The sequence below is a fragment of the Aspergillus oryzae genome, chromosome 3, assembly GCF_000184455.2.
Source record: "Aspergillus oryzae RIB40 DNA, chromosome 3".
NCBI lineage: Eukaryota > Fungi > Ascomycota > Eurotiomycetes > Eurotiales > Aspergillaceae > Aspergillus > Aspergillus oryzae.
Window position 1 is genome coordinate 2,129,442 of NC_036437.1, and position 25,056 is coordinate 2,154,497.

The window sequence follows — 25,056 nt, forward strand, 5'->3', positions numbered from 1 at the left end:
TCTACCATTGACTGTTATCTGTTACTTGGGATTCATTGAGCGGCTCCTTCGCTGTAATACTATCATTGAATTCTTCTATTCTTTTCTCTAGCCCATGACGGATGATACCACTCGTCCCTCGCTTTCTCCCAAGATACTGGACGGCTGTTCTTATAGTCAAGCTGCAAGCAGAAAGAAAGATTACGAGAGAGTTTGAAGGCGCTAAAAATCGTTTCTGACAAACATTTGGTTTTCTTTTACATGCTTCTCGTCTAACAACAAATCGTAGGGTATACAGGACAAACTGGAATAATCAACTGACATCCAAATGGTTAGGCATCACTTTCTTCACTCTCAGACTCGTTTTTCTCGTCACTGTCTAAGCCTTCAAATTCCTCTTCGGAATCTAGAAGGCTGGAGGGGTCCTCCGAAGGCAGCATCACAAATCCCTTAAGACAGGTAATCCGATTTCCGGTTTCATAAGCATTCAAAAATTTACCCACCTGAGGGGTTTTTGAAGCTTTCTCGTCTTTGGTTTTACTGGTCTTTCCACCCTTTCCCTTGCCGGCGAGGTCTTCTCCAGGTACATACCATACGCGTATAACGCCTTCGCTATTGCCCGTGACCACTAGGAAACCGTCCTGGGGGCCTGCTGTTTCATTTTTCAAGCTTAAGATCTCGAAATCCTTAACTCTCCCCGGGAAACCAGATGCTTTGCCGCCAAGTTCAGCAACGGCTTCGGCGTAAGGGATAGGCGAATCATCCTCATCCTGCGGCTTTTGCACTTTTTTGGTGGAGTAGAAGATAACCCTACCATCTTCTGTAGAGACAGCGAGTAGTTCGTCACCATCCTCAGCGGATGGATCTTTGTTGATATACTTCATTTGATGGATCTTACTCCGAGGGCTTGGGAATATCCTGCAAATTGGGGTCGAATCCTGTGGACATGGTTAGACTCATGCATCATAGGCTGAAGGGTAAAAACACTCACAATTCCGAAGACAACAGCTCCCCACTCAAATGCAACAGCAAATTCCTCGCCCTTAGAGTCCCAGACAATCTTCCTTCCCTCACCAGTACTCCATTTGCCTTCTTTAACCGCCTGTAGAATCTCTCTACTGAAGTTCAACACACCAGCCTTCTTACCCGTGACCAGGTTCCAAAGCCTCATACATTTCTCACCCTTCCCCACGCTAAGCATCAGTTTCATACTGGGATGCACGGCGAAGTCATTGACACCAGACGGCGACCCTCCAGGAGGAGCTGTGTCTCCGCTGGGTCTCCCTTGAACTTTCGGGCGGGGAGCTTTAATGGTAGATACAACGGCAAAGTCGCGAGTCCGGGTGACGGAAATAGTATTGTCCTCCGAAGCAGCCAAAAGCTTCGAGCGTGAAGGGAAATGCAGAGCAGATATACTCGAAGAGTGATGTAGCAATGTGCCTAGCTCTCGGTTCTTCGGATTCTCAAGGATTTTGTTCCCCGCGAGAGTCGGGATAGAGGGATACTGCTCGTTTACCTCAAGAGGGGCGGCCGACAAAGAATACAGTTTGATAGTCTCATCTGTTGCACCGCTCGCCAAAATAACCTTTGGCGAATCCTCGGTCGAATCTGCGTTTGGTCGAGGAGACAAAGCGAGGCAGCGGATGGCGGATGCATGAGCCTCAAACAAGAAGGTGTCAATGAATTGTACTGCGGACGAGTGAGCGGATGAATCCTTCTCCTCACTGGAAGAGAAGCAAGATGGGGGAATGGCAGCAGTGAAACCATGCAGCACCCGTTCATATGATCCAGTGATTATTTGCAAAGTGACGGCCGGTAAATCAACAGAGGATGAGGAAGGCTCATGACTGGTTGTTGATTTGACAACCTTTGAAGGTTGTTGGCTTGAGACTCGAGCGTCCTTGGTCGTTTCTTCTCTCTTGCGCTTGGCCATGATCTAAAATCTTAAATGATAATGTTGGTTGATGTTTCACCAATGACAAATGATTTTTTCAAGCTGTAGATATGAAAGCCGTACAAAAAAAGCGGGCAACTTTTTTTCTGCCAGACATTATCGAATGCATTAGGCGGTGAGGGTGGAACTAGCAGGATCATGCCTGAGGTGCCGAGATACTGAATGCGGCAATGATGGGTGAATGCAGGTGCTCTGGGGAACAAAGGAGGAAATGGAGGGAAGAAAAATATTGAAAAATAGAAAAATAAAGTATTATCATAATATTTGACCTTTATATTGATACTTTGATATTGTATTTTTTTTTACGCAGCAAAAGTCATAATAAATGTCTGTCCGAGTAACGCCTCCAAGGCAAGGGGGACTATGTATGCCTTAGGCTCCCGCGAATGTATTTTCTTTCAAACTGGGTAGCATACCAGACTTGGGGGAGGACTTGGGCCCTTCTTTTTCGCTCGATAACAATACCATACCTACTTACCAGTGATCACTTTTGCGCGCTGTTCTGTTCCCGGAACCACACGCTCTCTTTACTTACACTCCCTTTCTGCTCCCCCGACCAACCAACCAAAAACTCTCTCCATACTACCCGTGCAAAAGTCTCATCACTACTAACACCCCCAAAAATCCCTTCAAATCTAATCTTCGCGCGTCTTGATACTCTGCATCCCATAACAACACAACCACGCCCTTTCCATCATTTCTGAGCGATTTTTTCCACCTGGATGACTTCGCTCAACCCACTCCTTTTTAATTTAGCGCGTTAATCGGATGCTGTGTTCCCGAAATAGACTCGATGCTCCGCGAAGAGCTCCTTCGGTCTAAGAACGATGAGATCGCGTAAGTAATAATTATCTCCCAGCGATCCATTCTATTCTACCGGCTCATGCGATATCGAATTATCGCTCACTTTTAATTTTCAGACGTTGTTTGTTGTCGCGGAAGCGCAAACTGAGCGAGCTCTACTTTGCGACCGTAGGCTTCGCGGGCGCGACCGAGAACCCGTCCGCGGACTCGCTATACCATCAGAAAGAACAGGCGTTCCTCGACGCCAACGATCTTTCCAAGTAAGTCTTAGAATCACTACTCCCTTCGAACACCTCTATTTCCTTTTCTTTCCCCCCCCTATCATCTTTCGAACCTCATCTTGGTTTAATTCTTGTATTTTATTTATAATCTTTCTTTCTTTTCGTCAATATGTTCAATCATATGTAATACTCTATACTTTAATTGGTCGCAATTGCTGATCGACTTCTGAAGAGGTCGCTATTTCGATGAGGCCACCCTTCCACCCTTGCCTAATTATGCAGAGATTCTATCGCGCAAGTACCAGGAAGCTGTCCAGTCACGTCCGGAACCATCGAAAGCTTCCAATGCCATTCCTATCAGTCCTCCGGCGGGTGGAGAAGCTGTTGTTGCTCAGACTGCTCCTGATGCTGGCAAGAAAACATCACTGCCCCGTCCGCTACCGGAACAGAAGCCTCCTGGCACCGTACTACAACAGCAGCAACAGGAAATCCAAGTCCCTACTCAGCCTGCGCCTGGCGTTACTCCCGAAGGCTTGCCAGGTCTTGATGCATCCACCCCAGTCGCTGCACCCCCGACCGAATCTCCAGCCCCTGAGCAAAAGGTAATATCTGCAGTGCCAGGAACGCCCAAGAGCAGCCAAGGCCATGATTCTACAGAAGTTAGTATCTCACCGAGCCAGGCCAAGCCGACAACAACGACTGGGGTTTCTTCCGGGCCCACTGACGTGTCGTCTGTCCAGAAGAAACCTGATGAACGGCCATCTCTCGTGCTCAGCCGAGTGGCTCATCGCAACGAACAACCACTTTCTCCCGTGTCTTCTGCCGGTCCTTATTCCAACAATACTCCTGTTCCGGTTGCTGTATCACCAGAGACGAGTCCTGCCGAGGAGGGACCTGATCCCACCGATAAGATTGTACCAAGCCCCAAACCGGAGGAACCTACACAAGCACCCCCAATCCTGGTCCCATCCACACCAGATGAACAGCTTCGATTAGAAGAGGCGCAATCACTTCGCCAAAGCTCGCTTGTCGCAAAGAACACAATCGGGGATAGTGGTACCAACGAGCCTTCGACAAATGAAGTGCTCCAGGAGAGCGTTGCGGCACCGACAGATCTCGAGGCTTCGCTGAAAGAGGAACAAGTCTCGGTAGCTACACCCCTAGCGCCAGAGTCAAAAAAGCCTGATGGAGTGGTCCAACTTGCAGAGGATGACGGGCCGCCTCCGTCACATCAAGCTGAACAGGTCCAACCTTCGAATGCGATAGAACCTAAGGTATTGCCTCCAGCAACTTCGGCACAAAAGAAGGTCACGCAAACTGTTTCTGGGCCTGCACAGCCCGAAAGAATGACAACCAGAGTCTCTTCCGGTGCCATTCGGCATAAATCTGTTTCTGAAATCCTCGGCGAAGCCCCAAAACCGGTGGTGGCCCAACCCGATAAAGCCTCTGCTACTGACAAACCCGCAGATACGGCACGAGCTGTATCCAAGGCTCCCAGTGACTCGGCAGCAAGATTAAGCTTCAAGGACAGAAAGGCACGGGAAAGAGAGAGGAGCAAACTCTCCACAGTTGTTTTTCCAAAACAGCAGCAGCAGCAACTGCAAGACCAAGCCGACTCCATGGATCTTGTCCGCCAGCACACAGGTGATTTAGCGAAGTTGAATGAGGAAAGGGATTATCTCTTCACCTTGTTTCAGAGCAAGGCTTATAGCCCTCCTCGAGGCACAAGCCTCAGTACTCTCCTTGCCTCAGCTCATAAAACCTTAACCACGGCAAATCATCACCTTGAATATCAGGAGCAGATGGACTGTCGCACCCTTCGCCGCATCTATCAGCTTCAAAATGCAAATCGGTGGCCATTGCGCCAAATGAAGCGCTCAGCAGAGCCTCCTCGTCAAGGCACGCACTGGGATGTTCTTTTGGATCACATGAAGTGGATGCGTACTGATTTCCGCGAAGAACGGAAGTGGAAGATCGCAGCAGCAAAAAGTTGCGCAGATTGGTGCGCCGAATACGTCAACAGCCAGCCGGAGCATAGGTCGTTGCTTCGTGTGCATTCTAGAATTCCACCACTCAAATTAGTGAAGAAGGTCGAACCTGATACTAACATGATGTCGCCTCCAGAGGAGACAGGGGATGAAATGCTGGGATTGTCTCACCCGACTCCAGACCTAGTACCTTCAACAGAAGAAGACTCAGTTAGCGAGGGATATAATGATGAGCCACGTCATGATTTACATGATACGGTTGCTCCTGCCGCAATATTCTCCCTTAGTTCAGATGAATTTACATTCTCGCTAGATATGACGCCGGCAGCTCAAAAGCTTCTGGATGAACTTCCGGTCTACTCTCCAGTTGGGATTGCTCCAGAAACTAATCTACCGACATTCAAAGAACCTCCGGATGCTGTGTGGAAGACTGAGATTCTACCCGTCTCAAAATATGCTTCTGGGAAGATAGCATTCCTTGATGATGAACCGCCACGAAAACGTAGTCGCTATGATTATTCGCAGTATCAATCCGATCCAGAGCAAGGGTTGTTGGACCTGCCGCCAGAGCAGACAAATGTTGCCCTCTTCCGACCCGAGAACAAGCACATACGTGATCGTATTCACCCGGGGCATACATTTAGGCCCCCGACTGAATACCCTATGCCTTCTGTTGGATTCTTTGAGTCCCGCCAGTCGTCTCAGTGGACATACGCAGAGGATGATGAATTACGCCGTCTTGTAAAGGAGTACTCTTACAACTGGTCTTTGATCTCCAGCTGTTTGACTCCTTCGTCGCAATTCACCTCTGGAGCGGAGAGGCGAACTCCCTGGGAATGCTTTGAACGCTGGATCGGTCTGGAGGGGCTGCCTGCGGATATGTCGAAGACGCAATACTTTAGGGCTTACCATCAAAGGCTGGAGACTGCACAGCGTACTGTTCTAGCGCAGCAGCAAGCAGCCCAGCAACAGCAACAGCAGCAGCAGCAGCAGCAGCAGCAGCAGCAGCAAGGCAATAACAACCCACAGTCGTTACCTCCGGTCCGTAGGCGAACCACACAACCTGTCCGGGTTGACCGGAGACGGTCCTCGAAGCATCTGGCTTTGCTCGATGCCATGCGCAAGTTGGCCAAGAAGCGGGAGACGATGCTTCAAAAGCAACAACACGGTGAGGAACAAAGAGGTTGACAATCTAATATGCGCCATACTAACGCTTTCTCAGCTTCTCAACTAGCATCACTGAGAAAAGTCAACGAGGCAAACCAGCCAAAACCCCCTATCTCGACGCCTGCCGAGTTTAGTCGTCTCAAGTATGAGCGGGAGTTAAAACTGCAGGAGAGGCAAGAACAATACCGGCAGCAGATGATAGCCACACAGAGGGTAAGCTTCTATCCCATGCACGAAATTCGGATTATTGCTAACGGGATTTCACAAGGCAAACTTGGCAGCTCAGCGTGCTGGGCAAATGCCTAACCAGCAGCCAATGATGAATGCCCCTGGTCGAACTCCAAATGCCATGCCTCAAAACCCTGGAACTCCCTCTATGCCCAGCAGTACTCCTAATGGGATGCCTAACGGTTTACCGAATGGAATGCCGAATGGGATACCGCCTGGCGTTGGTGCCAACCAGGGACGGCCCCATATGCAAGCAATGCCTAATAGCGGACCTGTGAATGGCCACATGCCCCCTAATCCCATGGCCATGAAAATGATGCCACAGTCCGGAATGCAACAAACAACTCCCACCAGACCTGGAATGCCAATGCAAACGACCCCAGACAACACTCGGGTCATCCGGGAAGCTAACCGTCTCCAAGAGCAACAACGGCTTTTACAATCTAGGCAGCAACAGCAGAACCCGCAACCTCAACCTCAGCAACCCCAGCAGCAATTTCACAATCAGCAACAGTTTGTGGGCCAGGGTTCTCATTCCCCGAATATGAATGTACCCAATGTTAATGGGACACCGAACAATCCCGCCATGATGGCGGCTCTCCAGGCTGGGGGTGGTATGCAAAGCCCATCTTTCCACAACGCTACTCCCCAAGGAGTCTCTACCCCCTCACCCCGTATGGGACAGCCTAATCTGTTGTCGAGTGGAGTTGTACCGACCATTAGCAGCTTGCAAAATCAAATCCAGAGAACGCATCCGGGTATGTCCGCAGAGCAAGTGAATAAATTGGCCACCGAACGATTGCATCAGTATCAGCAGCAGAGAATGTCTCAGGTCGCCATGAATGCAGCCGCTGGGAATATTGGAGCCGTCCAGGCTAATTATCAAATGTCGCAAGATGGAAACTTTCAATCTCCTCAGAACGGCATGAATGGTGGCCCCGGGATACAGATGCCTCAAACGCAAGGGTACTCGCCTATGATGCGGGTTCCTCAAACTGCTCAACAGAATCGGGTGGGCGTTGGAAACTCGCCGGCCATGAATGGGGCTGTCCCTCAACCAAGTCGCAGCGCAACACCGCAGACTCAACGCAGTGGCAGTGTCCAGGGTGGTCCCATGCCACCTTCGAACAAGAGTCCGAACCCTCCACAAGCTCAAACCGCTAGCAGCTAAGCTCCTTAAGCTTCAGAAGCCCTGGTGGTTGGCTGGTCTTACCTACTGCACTTGTCCCTTTAATCTTCGTTTGTAAATATTTCTGACCTCTAGCTCTTTATTGATTCCCCATACCCTCCGCCCCATGTCCTTTTAGCCTTTCTAACAACCGCGTGCAATATTATGCTACCTTCCATACCCCTTCACCTCGCTTCTTTTTCATCACTCCTATTTTTTAACCACCTTTTACTACCCTGCCCCGCGTGACGTTCTCCCAAACTCTCACACCTCTACCTTCTAGCATTGACTTTGGTATCATGCATTGGCATACGATTCACGATTGGCTGGAAGCATATCCAAGCCACGATTCTGCTTCGTACCCTGTTTTCCCCATTTTGTACTACATGTATTGATAAGACGGATACGAAAGTACACATATGTACTTGGACATTTGGTTGGCATGGGTGAAATACAATATCTAGAAAGACATCAATGACTATGACTGTACGACCACGAGTTTCATCTCACTTTCAACGATAGCTTCCATCGATAGATCAATCAAGTAATCAGTCCAAGAGCACCTGACTTCCGAAACGGGAACAAAGCTAAGCGCGCGCTTAAAAAGTGGCATCGCCACCCATACCGCTTTCTTTAGGGATGCGACCGTCCAAGCTGAATCTTACTCAATAATCTTCGTGCGGAAGATCCAAGTCACGGTTTGCGTCCTATCTGGCATGGGTCTACGTCATTTTACTTAACTGTCGCGATCGAAATCAAGACTCAAAACAATGTCTCCACACCCGTCGCGGGACAGCCACGAGCGGTCCCAAGGCTCGTCGAAGCCTTTCTCATTATCGTTAGGCGGAGGATCATCAGCTTCCAATGGACAGACAAAGAAAGCTTCATTAAATCTCCAAAGATCTACTCGGGGGACGGGAGCCCCCAGTCGAACGCTTGCGCGCCGACCTCATCATCTGCATGACGACGATGAATCCGACGAAGAAGAAAGAGCGCCAATGCATGAAGCCGTCACAGAATTTGATACAGAAACAGGAACCGCCGTATCTGCAGATAAAAAGGATGAAAAGCGCGAGCTAGTTATACCGGTCGCGAGCAACAATAATTGGCGGAATCGGCCCGGCGTGAGCCAGAAACCTAAGGGAAAGAACCTGCTCCCAAAGGAGGTCCAAGCGATACAGGAAGCTGCTAAGAGAGGCGAGATCGCCGGGGAGAATACAGAGACGGATAGCCCGAGCATGGCCTACGGTCTTAGCTTTGCGCAGCAGCGGAGAACGGAGCAACATGCTGAGGACGAGGCGGACGATAAGCCGATGGAAGATGCAGAGCCTGTTAACGAGGAGGAACAGAAGCCACTTACACAAGATGAGATCGCGCTTCGTGCGCTTATTCGTGAGAGTAAAGGCGAGACGGAGGGACGGTCGGACCTTATCATTGAGTCTAGACCGGTGGACGGGGAGGAAGATGGGACTGGGGGACGCTACGATGAGGGAACCTCGTTCCGGGCTGATATTGCTTCTCGGCCCGAGTCAGCGACACTAGATCAGTATAATGCGATTCCTGTGGAAGAATTCGGTGCCGCTTTACTCCGAGGAATGGGCTGGAAAGAAGGCCAGGCTGTTGGAAAGGGGAAATATGGCTCCTCCGCTGTTCTTGATAAACCCCGGATTCCTGAGCGTCGGCCAGGCTTTCTAGGTATCGGGGCGAAGGACGCATCGGGAGGTAAGGGGGCAGAGGCAGAGCTTGGTGCTTGGGGAAAGGCTGCAATGCGTAAAGGAGCTAGGAAAAGCGGTAAAGAAGGCGAGACCAGCACAGAAGGTGTTTATATGCCGATTATGATGCGGAATAAGAAGACAGGCGAGTCCATAACGGAGGAGGAACTTGCAGTCTTGCAGAAAGAGGGAAAGTCAAAGAAAGATGATGATGAATGGAAAGAACGGAGGGATCGCAACCTTGAGAGGAGTGGACGTGACAAAGACCGGGATAGGGATTACCGGCGCCGTGATTACGAACGAGACGATGATGATCGTTATGACAGGCGAAAAACGGGGTCCTCCAGGAGAGACAGAAGTCATTCAAGACGACGAAGATATGATGATGATGATGGTGACAGTAAGGATGACCGGTCCTACCGGGATAGAGATCGTGACCGTGAACGTCGTCGCGACCGCGAGCGCGATCGCAGCCGTGAGCGTGAAAAGGATAGAGAACGGAGCCGAAGGTACCGGGATGATGATCGCTATAGTTCCAGCAGACACTCGTCCAATACATCAAGCAGACATGGTCGAGATCGTGACCGGGATCGAGATAGTGATCGTGACTCTTACCGGAGACGGAGGCATGATGACAGGTGATATTCCCGGTCTGCGATATGGTCGAAACCCTCATTCATAGAATTGTTGATATACAAATGTATTAGATACCTTGCTTGATACCACTACCACTGGCATTGCGGCTTAGAGTGATATGAGATTTTATCCTATGTGAAAACCGCGTAATGGTTTGTCTCCGATCCTGAGTACCAGTGACCATGGTATGGTATGTACCTTGTAAGTCGTACCTGATATGGAGGGAAACGAGTAGTAACTGGACCTAGGAGATGGTATACAAGACTACGTACTGTGAAGTAATTTTTAGGAAGTATCAATTACCGGCAACAAAAGGTCGCCCGTGAGAAGACTTTTAAACACACTTTCCTCCAATAACGTATCAGATGTAAATGCAACAGTGCTCCAAGAGAATGCGCCGACATATCACAATATTCCAAACACACAAGTCATTTTCTCTATCTGTACATATACTCGTTGACAAGAGTGCAATCTTTATGCCCCCAGCATGATAGTGTCCTTCTCATGCTCAGGTACGTCATCTGTAGCACTGTCAATAACATCCCGAGTGCCCGAGATGCCCAAGCCTCCAAGGCCTACACCCCCGTCCATTTCTCCCAGAACCCATTCCACAAGGTAGCTTTCGTCTGTAAGCTCTTCGATTCGACGGTAATGCCTTTCTGTATATGCGGACAAGGCTTGCAGGATGTCCTTCATACCGGCTGCTGTACGACTGTCACTGCGTCGATTTGCCATACTTGCTGTCGCCAGCTCAATGAATGTTGAGGCGGGATAGGACCTGAATAATGCAAACAGGATGCGTTGTGCAACGCGGGAATTGCGAGCATTCGTGTTCCAATCACGTAATCGGAGAAGAAGAGTACGAAGGTTGTTGGAGTCGAGAGTCTGTAGTACCTCATCAATCGAAGGGTTGCCGGTTAGACTGTTAGCACGCTCGCTCCTTTCGGCATCGGTCGAGGACGGATCGACAGCGGCATCTACTGCAGCTGTGAACAGAGACAGTAGCCTTCCTGGATGGTTGAGTTGGAGGGCTAGTGTGATGGCTTCACGGTACGCTCCAGCCCTGATGTAATTTTCTAATTTCTGGTCCTGTTCAATACGAGCAGCATTCGCACTAACTGTAGCGGTGTAAGTCGCGGATGTAGTATCAGTCCAGAACGTGACGGTGGAGTCCGCAGAGCCAGAGGCAATAGCGTATGGGGATGAGATATTATGTGTGTTAGAAGAGAGAACATCAGCACGAGAGCCAGAGGGTGTCGGACTTGCTAGTGCCCAGACTCTGTCTGTGTGGTTATCGAGAGTGGTCTCGAGTTCTCCTGTGTATGGGGACCAAATTTTGACTAGACCATCTGCTGCAGCAGATGCCACGAGAGGGCGCGCCTGTGTGGCATTTTTTTGTGCTGGCGTCGCTTCATCATCATCAACCTCATCATCATCCTTCTTGGTTGATAAATCTGAAGGCGGAAGCCAAAGCACCTTGAGCACGCTGTTCGTGTGGCCCTCAAATGTAAGGAGACAGCTATAATCCGATAGACTCCATAATTTGACAGTTTTATCTCCAGATCCAGTAACTATCAGACCCCTGTTTGTACTGCCCTGTGCGCTGGAGCTAATGGTGGGGGTGCCATTGGGAGAGAACCGCGCCGACCAGACTCCTCTCTTATGTCCACGGAGGATACCTACAACAGACCCTTCTTCAACGGACCAGATCTTTACAGTACGATCTTGTGAGGCAGAGGCAAATAGAGTCGATGTCGGATTGACATCCAAAGCATTAATGTCTTTGTCGTGAGCTTTGCGGGTGAAAGCCGCCTTCGGGTTATGCGGTTTAGAAGAGCTGAGCGGAGCCAGCTTGCCTGTATCCCATCGTTTAATAGTGCGATCTTGAGAGCCAGTGAGTAAAAATTGTGGAGGATGGTTCAGAGGGTCATTTCGCGCAGGCGTGTTTGCTGGTGGCGGGACGCGAGGAAAACTTATAGCACCTAAAGACTCAGCGTGACCTGTCATAGCAGCAAAGCAGGTATAGGAGGAAGTCTTGGGATCAAGACGCCATAGACGAGCTGTGTTATCTTTTGCGCCCGTCGCCAGCCAGTGCCCAGACCAGTCCACATCAATGCATATGACGATGTCGTCGTGGCCTTCAAGATGAGCGATATCTGCGCCAAAGTAATCCTCCTCTTTATTAGACGGCCTGTCTACGGATCGTCCCACCGAAATCAGTCTAACACTCTCAGTGTTTGTAGCCAGCGCCAGCATTGACCGATCTGGACCGACATATGCAAGGTCAATAATGTCGTCGTCGTTACCTGATATACGCCTGATGATTGGCAGGGGATCAAGCGAAGACCCAGGCTTGAAATCCGACAAGGAATCAAGTGAATGAAGTCTCAAGGTTTGATCGGCATGCACGGTCATTGCGAATGGCATCCCTGGGGTGTACTGGATTGCCACGATAGCCTCGAACTCGGCAGCAGCTTCTTGCTCTTGGGTTACCTCTCCTCCCCGGTTACAATCCCAAACACGCAATACTCCATTTTCACCTCCTACTAGGGCGAGCCCACTGTCAGCAACAAAGGTGGCCGCTTCCACGCTCTCAAGGACAGGAATAATTCTGCGAGTTTTGAAAGTGCGGACATCCCATACGATGACCGTCTTGTCTCGGCCCGCTGAGAGCAATGCATTCTCTGCAGGCGAGTACGATAAACTCCGTACAACCGAGACATGAGAATCGAGTGACGCTATAGATTTCCGTTTGTTCAAATCCCACACCCGTACTTTGCCCTCCTCACTGCCGGAGGCAAGTCGAAATCCTCCAATCGACGCGACAGGGGCGACATCTTCCATGTCTTCATCTTCATCGGAGTCATCCGACTTCCTCTTCGACTTCCCTTTCTTTGAAGAGGACTTGCTTTCGCTATCCTGAAATGACACCTGGAAGAAGCACAAAGCAGATATGACACCAGCATGGCCATGGAAAGTGTGCGTAACATAACCACCTCGAATGTCCCAGACCTTGATTGACCCATCAGAAGCACCGGTTGCCAGAAGCGTGCTAGTCTGGTCGATAGCGGTTGTGACAACGGGTGCAGTATGGGGTTTGAGGCTTCGCACGAGCTTCGCGTCGAGGGTCCGTGAAGAATCTTCGAAGGGAGTCAACGAGTAAATGCGCATGGACATTGACCGTGAGCAAACGACCACATGTGAAGCGGATGGCGTGACTATGATACGGTTAGATATGCTCCACCTGAATGAGTTCAAATGCAGCAGGAAGAGTGCTAGGATGAAGACTGAGCAACTCACTCGCCAAACTGGTGATAATCTCTCCATCCTATAGTTTTGGTCAGAAACTTGCGACAATACTGCACATGAGCAAATAGGAAAAAGACTCACCCCTTCCAAGCTTGCGAGCTGATCACCAGTCTCAAGATCTATAATGAGAGCATCTTCGCCCACACAAGCTACTAGCAAACGTCCACTGGCATCTAGCGCAGTACTTCCTCCGGTGTATATGGGACGCAAAGTCCGAGACGCCTCGAAGGTCGTCTTAACCACAGCTTTAGACATTTTCGCGCGCGGATCTCAGATATAGTGTCGCCGTGCAATCTATCGCGCCATCCTATATCCAAGACAAACTGTATAGTATAAAGTGGGTTGAATCGCTCCGATGCAGTTGAAAGTACTGTCGCTCCGAAACTTTTGTTCTTTTTTTGAGGCGTTTGTCTTGTTTGTCACAAAAAAAGGACGATCACGGTGGGGCCGTGCTTTAGGCGCTACAGGCGCGGCAGACGCCCACGTGAACATCATCAATGTCCATTCGATAACACCGTCTTCAACGTCAATATCTCATCCTCCGTTCCTGCCAGAAAATGACCTAGCGAGGTTTGTAAGAAGTTTGCTTATCATTTTACACCATGGGGCGACAGGCGTACTTAAACAGACTAGCTTTGGTAGGCTCCCAGTTCTCTATCCATTGCTATCCTCTTGGCTTGTGTTAGCTCTATAATTACTTCATCAACGCTTGTCTTCGTTGCTTCTGTCAAATATTGGGCCTCAAATCTGTGCGTGCGACATTTACGAAGTCATGTATTGTTAGGATGTCAAACATAAAGCACTGTCTGCTTGTATCATCGCATACCTCTCTATAGTGCCACATGATCATATCATACTCTACTATCTTATTTGTGTGCTCTAATTTTAAGCTCCTGATGGTTGACAGTTAATGTCCAGGGCCGTTCTCCATATGAAACTCCGGAACACCCTGCAGATCCAACGGCGGTTCCGGGCAACCCAACCCAACAGAGGGTATCTCCTCGGTATGCGGATGGGTATGTCCAGCACTATGATGAAAGGGGTCATCCCATCAATCCTGAATCCAAGTCGTTCGGGAGAGAGCTGCGGAGAGCTAAGAATGACATCCTCTCAACGATGGGTATCGTTGTTAGCGAGGAGGGCAATGCGAGTGGCCTCAGTGAACAGCAGAAAATCGATATGATAGCTACCGAGAATGACTACGGACTGGTTATGGCTACTCTAGATCAGGTTTCGGTATTCTTAGGCTCGTGGTGGACATCTTCACTTACAGGTCGGATACAGGTAAGTTTAACATGGTGAGATGTGAGATTTACATTATCCAGAGAGTTGATCCATAAGTCTTGTTCTGCAGACATTCAGAAGTTACACACATATTCCTCTGATGGGTATTATAGCCCATGAGCGTGCTTCATATGGCATATTGGGGTTTTACTTTGCGGGGATTCCAGCATGGGCTCTATCGACGTGCTTATCAATTTGCCGACACCACCCTCTGGAGCGCTTGATTTCCTCATTGCAAGGCAAATTTCCTGATAATGATGTACTTTCGAAACTTGCGCGGTCATCGTTGACAATTCTGCATTCTGCGTAAGTGGACTCTAGAGACTTCGGATGGCATCTACAAGAAACTAATGGCTGTATAGGACTCGGGGGACATTGCTTGTCCTGGCTATACAATCCTATGTGTATTCACTCTTACAATCGCTTCACCTCGTTCATCCGCATGGCTTCCCAGGAATCCGGTTCCTGGTACCTTTGGGAGAACTTACTACTATGTTATTGCCACCATTACCTGCAGCCTTCACGTTGCAATCCCTGGGCGATTTCTGTTTGAACTTACTGAAAGCCCCTCCACTTCTCGTCTATATTTATGTATATCTTCGCCCAGTTATAGAGATAAGGCTTTACCGGTTAATTCGCCGACGCCTACCAAAACCAACCCTTGCAGATGAACTGTCCATCAAAGTGGCCATCGAAAATGACCTCATCGACTGGATGGCCCCAACCCTAGGTCGCAGATCAGAAGAAGAGAACCGTCGCAACAATCTTTCTTTGCTTGAAGATCTCATGTGTGAATTTAAATTTCTTCAGGGTTGGGTGCTATCGTGGTTTGGCTTCAAGATACGGCGAACATCAACAGCTCCTGAACAAGCTGCGGACTCCCGCCGCAGGCAAGAGTGGCTTGAAACTCTCCCTATGAGTGTCGAACAGCTGCAAGATGAACGACAAACCCGAACTCGCCGGTTACAACAAGCAGTACCTCCAGCTCCAGAGGAGGTAGTCCAGGCTCATGAGGCCGCACGCTCTGGTCAACCCAGTACACCTGTTACTGCCCCAGTACCCGATTCCGGATTTGACTTCAGCGGTGACCGTGTGCTATCGAATGAGGAAGATCCGATCCATCAGTCGCCAGCACAGATGAGCACTGGGGGTCTTTCAGAGATGGCTCCTCTAGGTCGTACAAGTGATATTACTGCCGCTGCTAATGGTTCTCCCGCCATGAACACTGAGGCGCATGGCGAAGACGATGCTCACGAAGATCAGCGGAACTCACGCTCGAACACCCTTTTCTCTCGACAAACATCACCTGAAACGTCTTCACCAACTTCTCCTCACGTTCGTGCTTCTCTGATTCATCAGAACTCTGATATCATCACTATGCAGCTGGAACTCTTGGGCAACCGTAATGCCCAGAACCAGGGCCAGTTGCGTCCTCGGCCTGGTAATGACATTGACTTTCCAACTTCTAATGGCGAGACAGGTCATCGCCGCTCTATTACGGAGCTTCTGGACACAATATTGACCCACCAAAACCAAAGTCTCTCAACGATTGTCCATTCGGATGCCATGGATAGCGATGGTCTCTCGAACATGACGCCAGGTGCAAACGGGGAAGATGTACTAGGCCTGGTGTCTCAAGATCAACAAGCAGGCCAAGGAACAGATGATTTTACCGCTGAATCTCCTGTTGAAGGGCCGTCGTCAAGCCTTGCCAACATATTGCCGGAAAGTGTGGAAGAGCCGCCCAGCCAGGAAGACACTCGTAACCATCCTTCCGAAGCGGAGCCAACCGGGGAGAACGATTTCGATTCAGGGATATACCCTCGTATATCCGATCCAAATGTGCGTGAAGGGCCTTCCGAGAACACAAATTCTCCAACCGCCCACCGAATAACAATCCTATCGTCTCATCCTGTCGATTCTCTTGCGTCTCACCTCGCATCAATGATCACAACCGTACTTTTCATTCCCCTCGAATCTCTCTACCTTCGCTCTCTTGCTTCGTCCTATCTGTCATCTACTGCATCCTCCGCTGCTGATGTCCGCGCTTTAGGGGCTTGGGGCGGTGGCGGGTCTCGGTCTGACACGCTTGCATATATGGGTAAATTAGCTCTTATGATGGGCATGCATGCCGCAGTAAATGCTGGTGTATGGGGAGTGATCTCAGGCACGGCAATTAGGATTGGTAGGAGATTCTGCGGATGGGGGACACTATGAGTAGTCTGTTGAAACTCCTATCATAGATACCCACCTATTTGTATTTGTATTGAGACTTGACCAAAGCAGTTCAGTCAGTCGAATCATGTATACAACAGAATATAATATATTAACCTATGGTTACTTCATTATCAATGCTAGAAGGCCTTACTGAATTTTATTTTATACATTACTTCGTTCCATATATTGTAGAAAAAGACAAATTACCCAGAGCTTTTGTTTTCTATCATCATCATTATCTTAATTATACAAACGATACTATGACAGCAAGTTGGGAACGAACTACCAAACACACACATCACATAGCAAGGGTTAAGACTTACCCACCTGTTGTAGTTGGGATATATTTGATGTGGATGGTGCCCTTCAACATCTATTTTGCTGGGTTCTTCCCCTTCCGGCTGTTCATGCCCGGGACCTTTCGTCGCTCCCAGACCATAAGATATCCTTCTCGGGTGAATAGGGTTTCTGTTTCTGCTTTCTTGACAAACAGATCCTGGATCTCAAGCCACTCCGGCCCTTGCTGTTCACCAGCGCGCTCGCTATGTTGTCGATTATTCTCTGCAGACATAGCTTTATCGTGAAGCTGGACCATCCAGGAAACCTTCTCGCTGCCCGCACCAGCGCCGCTCGACGATGCCCCAGATGCTGCGTTAACACCCTTATCTGCGGCTGCCTCGTCAGTGGCACCAGGGACAGCTACAGTTGGATCCAGGATAATATTGGCGACGAGGTCGTAGAGGATCGGTTCGCCCGGAGGCCAAATGTCCGGGTTCGGTTCTACGTAGGGCGACATGTCGAGAGAGCGGGGTGACGGGAATGTGACAATCGTCGGGTTACGTTCAGATACGAATCTGTTTTTGCTGAATCGCTTGATATGGAATAATAGATAAGGTGGAAGGGGATGAAGGAGGCGGTGGCGAACTCGATGAGCCAGCTTCTCTGAAGCAGTGATACCGTTGTACTTGTTTAGGAGTGTTGTTAGAGGGACATGGGGAATGATGGATTCCCGATTGGCGGATTGGAAGAGAGGAGTGGGAGGCAAATCTAACGTAAGGATGAGAAATGGGGTGGTCTGGCTTTTGATGTCGCCCGATTCCGTAAAGACTAGGCGAGCGTTTTGGGTATCTGAATGAGCGGTGATTGCTTGGCTTTCAATCCTCAGGTGGCCTTGGAATGCGGCCTGGACCACACTAGTGGGTGTCTTGGAAGGCTTCTTAGAGCCTCCGAGTGAAAGATGCAAGTTGTTTAGAAACCAAGACAAAAACTCCACTGGGTCAGACTGCTGGGTCAGCGTGAAGCGCTTTGATGAACGAAGAGCAATCTCCTGTAGCAACTCGTGCGGCGACACATGGGATCGAAAAGCCTTTGGGTTCCATAGTTTTCGCACCAGCGTGCTGAATCGTAGAGCTAATTGGGGTGTGCCGGGTGTCGGAAACTCATGTAGCAGAAAGTAATTGCGAATTGGAAAAACATGAGCCAAAAGTTGCACGACTACATTCAGGTAGTCGTTGGCTTTGATATTGTTCATACCAACAAAACCTATGTAATGGGTGAGTAAAGCTCTAGCGGGAAGTATTCATGGTTATAAGCATACCTGGTCTATAACGATTGCCTGCGAGATCGAACGCATCATGGACCTCTTTGTCTAGCTTGGAGACCTCTTCCTTGCTATAGTGCGGATCCACCACGTACTTGATGTCATCCAAGCTCTTATTCTTCACTTCATAGCCCTCCGGAAGGACATACACCTTCTTGGTTCCCATATTGATGAAAACATGATGGCCGACTTCAAGCCCATGAAAGTAGGCATGAGACTTGGGGCCCCTGCCCTGAAAGTATTTGCCGCAGACCAGACACGCGTACACATTGATATTCGAAAGGGTGACCGAGCACAGTTTTTCAAAGTCAAAGTCGAGGATTTCGCGATTAATCGTATCAAGATAAAGATCGCTATAGCCCTCCATAGGTGCACTCTGGCGTTTGGGAGCCGCAATCACAGGCCTGTCATCGTCGGCATCATCGAAATCGGACTCAGCACCATTATCCACCGCCGCTTCTTCCAGCTCTTCCCCCTCCTGGTCCGCAGCGGCTAGGATATCATTCCCTTTGCGTTCGTCTTCCTCTCTCTCTTGGCCACTCGCCCGTCGTAACGGAAGGGCTCCATGGCGCGGGTCACCTTCCTCGATGTCGTCCTCCACACGGGCCTTCTTAATGGCCGGAGAACCTGCGACTGTATCCTCCTCTAGCGCCAGCTCAGCTTGTCTCTTGGACATCATGACTCTGTGTAAAGGTGAACTAAGAAACGAAGATTCTGGCTCCGCGGGATTGAAAGCTGCGAAGACGCGATGGGGCCGCGGAGTGCAAACATAACAAACACCCGGTACATACAGCGTCATACATGTTAGTCGTACAGTGAGCAAACCCGTGTGGAGCATTGTGACACTACGACCGAAGAAGCAAACGTTCAAAGGGTCATTTCTCTTAGTCTCTACCTATAGTAAAATTTGGGTGAGACTACATTTGGGTCAAAGTCATGAAAAATACCCTGCCATGCAACCGATCGTCTGAAAACCAAGTCCCGTAACAGAAAACAAAAGACAAAAATGGTATGATATACAACACCGCATTAAGCACTCTTGACGATCTTGTCATTATCAAAGTCTACTTCTCTCACGCCATCTTTGGTCACGACCTTTACCAAAACCTGAAGCAAGCCAGTTAGCCAATATTGTACCATTTCAATAAGAATCTCCTCTTGCAACGTACCCCCTTGTAGTCAATCGGCAATCTACGCTTTAGCTCGTCTGTGCACATCTCTAGAAGCTTTAAGCCTTCTTCGAGGGAAATATCAGGATGGTGGTGTTTATCGAGTGTTGAGAGACAATAGTATCTAAAGCGTCTTAGTTCCGTGCGCCTCCACAGCGGCCGATCTGGTAGTATAGAATTGATCTTCAAAACTTACTGGGCATAACCATGAGCGGCATATGGTACTGGTGCCAAAGAAGCCAGGTAGTCTATCCAGTACAGGTGAGGCTTCTGGGTGATCCCATCGACACCAGCGAGCAACAGGTTGACCGTGTATGGACTCCGAGATCGCAGACTGCGCGCCAGTTCTCCCCGGACAAAGTTGGCAACGGCGTTCGGTCCAAGTTCGGTATCATTCCGCATCGTATATAGTTGAATGTTCGCTTGAATATACTCCGCAAATTGTACTGTATTGGGAGCCAGTTAGCTGCGCCATGCTTACACCCCTCCATCTCCACATCTGGAATCCCACGAACCGGTATCTCCTGCCTCTCCTGAGAAAGCCATCAGACTGTGTTTGTTGAGCTGCCGTGTCTTATCGTCTTCGGCTTTAAGAATAGTTGGGCCCCTCATGGCGGCTTTGGACGCTGCCACCAGGACAAAGTCCTTGCCGGTGATACCCAGTAGAACCTCCCTAGAAGCTTCAATCAGCGGAGGAAATTCTCATCAACATACGGAGGTTGACATACATTTTCAAGTTTTAACAGTATGTCGAGAAGATATAGAGGTAAGGAAGAGCGCGAGAAAGGAGGGAGATGGAAGGAAGGTGAGAGATTCAAGTTGATGGATTAATCAAGCATTACACGCCGCGCGGAGCTTGATTGCCTGGAGCTGTGCTTTCGAGCCTGAGGCGGAGAGCTGCCCGGCTGAGTCAGCAATTAGGCGTTACGTTAACGTAATCCACGGGCGAGCGGCCATCCCGGGCGAGCGGCCACCACACCAGAACTCTACGCACCTCCTAGAAATGAAGCTATTCAAAACACCGAAAAATGTGCATTTCTATAAAAAATTTAAATAGTCTGACGATTAGGATACTGAGTAATTTTATGTTCTAGTATATTACAGCCAGAACACCTTGGTGGAGCACGTATACGCTGGCTTTCTACCGGAGCGCCTATATCTACTGAGGCAGTAGTTATAGGCTCTATAGTAGAATTTCTGCCTTGTATAAGCTCCTGAGCTTCCTGAACTGAAGCGCCTGATTCTATAGGCAGCTGTCTAGTAGAGCGCTTTTTCTTTTTAAGTATTCTTTCATGCGCGGCGCGTAGTTCTCTGGCTTCCTGCTTTGTAATAGTAGCTTTATTTAAAGCTCGTTCATAGCCTTTGAAAAGCTGCTTTATCACAATCTTAGTAGGCGAATCAGGGCTCTTTGTACGAGCTCTAAGCAGCTTCTTCAGTGTAGTTTCCTGTTTTTGTAGTTGCTTTAGATTATGAGGCGTTTTAGGCACTGAATTAGTAGACCTACTACTAGGTCTACTACCTGGAGGTGTTGCTTCTAGCTGAATATTTAGCTGAGATAATACACGCTTAGGATTGAAAGGAATAAGACCAGTAGCTGAGAAACCGCTGCAGATATTACTAGTAGTATATATCTGAGCTCTCGCCTGAGGAAAGGCTTCAAGAAAGTCAAGTTTATTGATGTGGTTGAAGTCTAATCTCATCTTATTCTCAACCAGCTGTCCGTACGCGCGTTTTAGGGGGCCAAAGCAGCCTATATCAAGCGGCTGAAGTAGGTGAGATGAGTGCGCAGGTATACAGAGTGGTATAATATTGTTTTGACTGCATATATCGTCGAACTGAGGTGTTAAATGACTACCGTGACCATCGAGTATTAAAAGCCGATATCGACCAACCGTACGGCCAGCAGTAAAAGGTATAAATAGCTGCTGCAGCCAACGTAGACCTATCTCATCGGTAGTCCAGCCATTTGCACTCGTTTCTATACGCCAGTCTGATGGTAGACCCATCTCGTACCAGCCCTCAATATGGACTTTGCCTTTGAAGATAAGGCAAGGTGGAAGAGGCCCCCTAGAGCTAATATACTTAATAGAAGTGACCCATTCCCGGTTCCCTGGCTGTAGAAGAAAAGGTCTATCAGCTAACTCAGCTCGAGTAACTACTTTAGTAGTAGATATCAAGCCCATTGCAAAGCCAGTTTCATCAAAGTTGTAGATATCGTCCGGTTGAATGCTATACTGCATTATAGTGATTTGTACGCGCTCAAACCACTTATGTAAAAGCTTAGGATCCTCGTATTTAGCGCGCTGATAGTTATAGCGGCGAGAAAATTGAGTTTTTAACTCCTCACGGCGTTTAATAAAAGTATATACCCAGTTTTCACCAACAGTAGTAGGAGTATCACTAAAACCACGCTTTAAAAGTAAGATATTGGCCATTTCTCGTACATGAGCAGGTCGAGGAGGTGCTCCACGCTGATCTAGCGATAGAATCCAGTGTACCAGCGAATTCTCCTCATTTTGAGTTAATTTATGGCCATTGGCGCGCGTTTCGGCTCGAAAAGTATGGCCATTCAGGCGTCTCCGAAGGGTAGTACGTGGAATATTATAGATACGTGCTGCTTCAGCTATAGTGCGAATTTCTTGTTTTTTAATAGCTGAAATTGCTAGTAGAATTCTACCTTCTTGTTCAATAGAATCTTTTAGCTTTCTGGCTGCTTTTGGTGGCATAGTTGGTGGTTGAAATATATAGATTCTTCAAGCGTGGTTGAAATTGGTTGACGTGGCCGCTCGCCCGGGATGGCCGCTCGCCCGTGGATTACGTTATTGCGCTTCCCACCTGCACGGGCCACCGGCAGAAAAAAAGTGAAAGTAAGTTGCGCATCAAAAAGAATTCCGAACAGCTCTATCGTTTCCACCCGCCTCAATCGATTGTGCATAGCGCCGGAGGTTTTCTCGCGCGGAACTCCAACTGATTAGACCGCGCTATGTCGTCCTTTTTCACACTACCCGCTTCCCAGCGGAAGCGCAAGAGGGAAGACCGCGCCGGAGCCCCCGCGTCGAAGAAACGAGGTGTTGATGCAGATGGAGTCTCAGGCGCCAAGGGTAGTAGAAGGACTAAGGAACGGGAGCAATCAATCTCGGGTAGCGACCTGGATGAGGATGATGCCGAGAGCATTGTATCTGGAGTTTCAGGAGAAGAGAGTGATTCGGAATCCGACGAAGGAGAGACGGCCGCAGACCGGAGGTTAAAGCTTGCTGAGAGATATTTGGATAATGTTCGGGAAGAAGTAGATGAATATGGGTTCGATGCAGCAGAGATTGATCGAGATTTAATTGCTGAGAGATTGAAGGAGGATGTGGTATGTGCCATCAGTTTTCGCTACCCGTGAGATTAGCCAACAGCTGATTCCTAGCGCAGGACGAGTTCAAAGGACGCACATATCGTCAGATAGCCTCAGACCTGTCTTTATCCGCAGCCTCGCATTCATTTTTCCGGGCAGATACCCAGTCGACGACGTCCATTGCCGTTCATGCACCTTTTGTTTATACGGTGTCGAAAGATAAAACGTTAATTAAATGGGAGCTTGCCACTCCCAGTCACGCAACCACAGATTCTTCAGCAAACGGACAGAACAGCTCGTCGAAACGCCCTCCGAGACCGCAACGGAAGAAGCCTAAGCAGGTGAGGTTTACGCGGGGCTTGCAAAAGATTGCTGAAAGTGATGAGGAGCATGGTCACACTAAGAATATCTTGTCTGTGGCTGTATCGCCATCTGGAAAGTTTGTTGCCACTGGCGGAGAGGATCGGAAATTGATAATCTGGGATGCGGAGACATTGACCCCTTTGAAGACGTTTACACAGCATCGCGATTCGGTCAGTGGGCTTGCCTTTGCTCGTCATATTTCTACCATGAGCTCCGGCGAACAACTATTCTCTGGTTCGTTCGATCGGACCATCAAGACATGGTCCTTGAGCACCGCAGGTCATGCATACGTTGAGACATTGTTCGGTCATCAAGACCATATCTCTTCTCTCACCGCAATGACGATCGATCAGTGTGTCAGTGTCGGAGCCCGCGATCGCACCGCCAGATTGTGGAAGGTCGTAGATGAATCTCAGCTGATCTTCCGCGGAGGATCTTCCAAGCACTCCTACCAAGAAAATAACCTTGACTGTGTGGCACCTTTGCCCCCGAATCACTTTGTTACCGGCTCAGACTCTGGCGCGATCTCCCTTTGGTCCGTCCATAAAAAGAAACCCCTTCACACGATAACTCTCGCCCACGGTCTTGACCCTCTACCTCCGCTCGATGAGCTGTCTTCAGAAGTCGACCCGAATATAGCCGCTTCGAATGCCCGTCACATGCGGCGCAATCCTCGCTGGATCACTGCGCTGGCTACGCTCCCGGGCACTGACATCGTGCTTAGTGGTAGCTGGGACGGATGGATTCGCGCATGGAAGATCTCAGAAGACAAGAAAACCATCATCCCACTGGGGGCCATTGGCGGAGTCTCATCAGAACCGGATACCCCATCTCAACAACTGAAACAATCCCTAGCCTTGGACAACCCAGTCGACTCAGCCCAGATGGCCGTCGACGGGCGTCGAGAGCAAAAAATGGAGGAGGTCAAAGAAGAGGCCGAACCACTCGTCAAGGGCGTCATCAACGGTATCGCAGTTTTCGAACGCCGTGCGGAGACCAGCAAGCCCGGCCAACCCAAGTCTAAATCAGAGTCTGCCGAACCAGAGCCCCGAGGTCTCTGCATTGTCGCAGCAGTGGGCAAGGAACATCGCTTTGGCCGCTGGAAAGGTTTCGCGAACAATTACTACGAGGGACCTACACCCGATGGCCGTAACGGCGCTGTGGTTTTCGAGGTCCCTTTCATAAACGGTAACCCTCAATCGAAGTGAAGACGTTTTCATGAAACGGGATGAGGTTATTGTGACATGGCGTATGTATCCACTTTTTTCTCTACATTGTATTCTATTCCCGGGGCGGTGGTCTTTACATATCTCTTAGAGGAAGAAAAAAGTTCTCTGCATTGGAAGCTGTCCCTTGGGCTGAAGGGCGTTGGGCCTGATACGCGCGGATGATTGTATATAGGCGTACTGCAATAATTTTGAATAAGATATGCTTCGAAAGTTAGCCACCGCTTGAGAGGTCCAGTATATCACCGATAGTCGATCCTTAGCAGGGGAGAGTAAAGGAAAGAAAGAAATAATCTCGACGCTACTTGCGTAAAGAGTCTGCCCCCAAGAGAAAGCAAACAGTAAGACCCTCAAACACTGATATCCGAAGATGTGTAGTATAATAGTTTTAGCAAACATGCTACAGTTGGCGTGAAACTACTATTGTAGGCTCTGAGCAGCACACTTGTCTTGAGAGAAATTCTCGTCATGTTTGGTCCCATGGCGTAGCAATTCTAAAGCCCAAACTAGAGATATTGATACATACATGCTCAAGTTGGCATGGGAAACGAAGCCCGCTAGGATAACAAAAAAACAAAGAGGAAGAAAAACTGATTAACCAATGCATAAGGTAGCCAGAGAAAAATCACGCAGCAAGTGGCTGGGGTATAGAATGGGTGGGATCTTTTTTCTTTTCTGGGAGCCAAATAGT

At 49.1% G+C, this 25,056-nt stretch overlaps 8 protein-coding genes across 8 annotated transcripts; 4 read left to right on the forward strand and 4 right to left on the reverse strand.

Annotated features, from left to right (window-relative positions):
• Positions 1 to 311: 311 nt before the first annotated feature.
• AO090023000818 (putative 60S ribosome biogenesis protein Mak11) lies at positions 312 to 1,912 on the reverse strand (the record flags this gene model as incomplete). Its single annotated transcript, XM_001821270.3, has 2 exons — positions 312 to 917; positions 971 to 1,912. 2 exons carry the CDS (start codon positions 1,910 to 1,912, stop codon positions 312 to 314), a joined length of 1,548 nt encoding a protein of 515 aa, XP_001821322.1.
• A 1,215-nt stretch (positions 1,913 to 3,127) lies between these two features.
• On the forward strand, positions 3,128 to 7,512 carry eaf1 (MYB and HSA domain protein; the record flags this gene model as incomplete). The annotated part of the gene is made up of 4 exons (XM_023235775.1): positions 3,128 to 3,141; positions 3,191 to 6,114; positions 6,169 to 6,326; positions 6,382 to 7,512. 4 exons carry the CDS (start codon positions 3,128 to 3,130, stop codon positions 7,510 to 7,512), a joined length of 4,227 nt encoding a protein of 1,408 aa, XP_023090763.1.
• A 767-nt stretch (positions 7,513 to 8,279) lies between these two features.
• On the forward strand, positions 8,280 to 9,863 carry spp2 (spliceosome ATPase-activating subunit SPP2; the record flags this gene model as incomplete). Its single annotated transcript, XM_023235776.1, has 1 exon — positions 8,280 to 9,863. The coding sequence occupies one exon, from the start codon at positions 8,280 to 8,282 to the stop codon at positions 9,861 to 9,863; it is 1,584 nt and encodes a 527-aa protein (XP_023090764.1).
• Positions 9,864 to 10,331: 468 nt separating this feature from the next.
• Positions 10,332 to 13,421, reverse strand: AO090023000821 (U3 snoRNA-associated protein UTP13; the record flags this gene model as incomplete). The annotated part of the gene is made up of 3 exons (XM_001821273.1): positions 10,332 to 13,075; positions 13,158 to 13,185; positions 13,248 to 13,421. The coding sequence occupies 3 exons, from the start codon at positions 13,419 to 13,421 to the stop codon at positions 10,332 to 10,334; spliced, it is 2,946 nt and encodes a 981-aa protein (XP_001821325.1).
• A 1,743-nt stretch (positions 13,422 to 15,164) lies between these two features.
• On the forward strand, positions 15,165 to 16,667 carry AO090023000822 (uncharacterized protein; the record flags this gene model as incomplete). The annotated part of the gene is made up of 1 exon (XM_001821274.3): positions 15,165 to 16,667. The coding sequence occupies one exon, from the start codon at positions 15,165 to 15,167 to the stop codon at positions 16,665 to 16,667; it is 1,503 nt and encodes a 500-aa protein (XP_001821326.3).
• Positions 16,668 to 17,040: 373 nt separating this feature from the next.
• AO090023000823 (ubiquitin carboxyl-terminal hydrolase family protein) lies at positions 17,041 to 18,943 on the reverse strand (the record flags this gene model as incomplete). Its single annotated transcript, XM_023235777.1, has 2 exons — positions 17,041 to 18,161; positions 18,265 to 18,943. The coding sequence occupies 2 exons, from the start codon at positions 18,941 to 18,943 to the stop codon at positions 17,041 to 17,043; spliced, it is 1,800 nt and encodes a 599-aa protein (XP_023090765.1).
• Positions 18,944 to 19,296: 353 nt separating this feature from the next.
• On the reverse strand, positions 19,297 to 20,166 carry pre1 (proteasome core particle subunit beta 4; the record flags this gene model as incomplete). The annotated part of the gene is made up of 5 exons (XM_001821276.3): positions 19,297 to 19,374; positions 19,437 to 19,560; positions 19,633 to 19,882; positions 19,952 to 20,109; positions 20,165 to 20,166. Coding segments are annotated over 5 exons (612 nt in total).
• Positions 20,167 to 22,419: 2,253 nt separating this feature from the next.
• Positions 22,420 to 24,347, forward strand: AO090023000825 (rRNA processing protein RRP9; the record flags this gene model as incomplete). Its single annotated transcript, XM_001821277.3, has 2 exons — positions 22,420 to 22,794; positions 22,854 to 24,347. 2 exons carry the CDS (start codon positions 22,420 to 22,422, stop codon positions 24,345 to 24,347), a joined length of 1,869 nt encoding a protein of 622 aa, XP_001821329.1.
• Between the last annotated feature and the right edge of the window lie 709 nt (positions 24,348 to 25,056).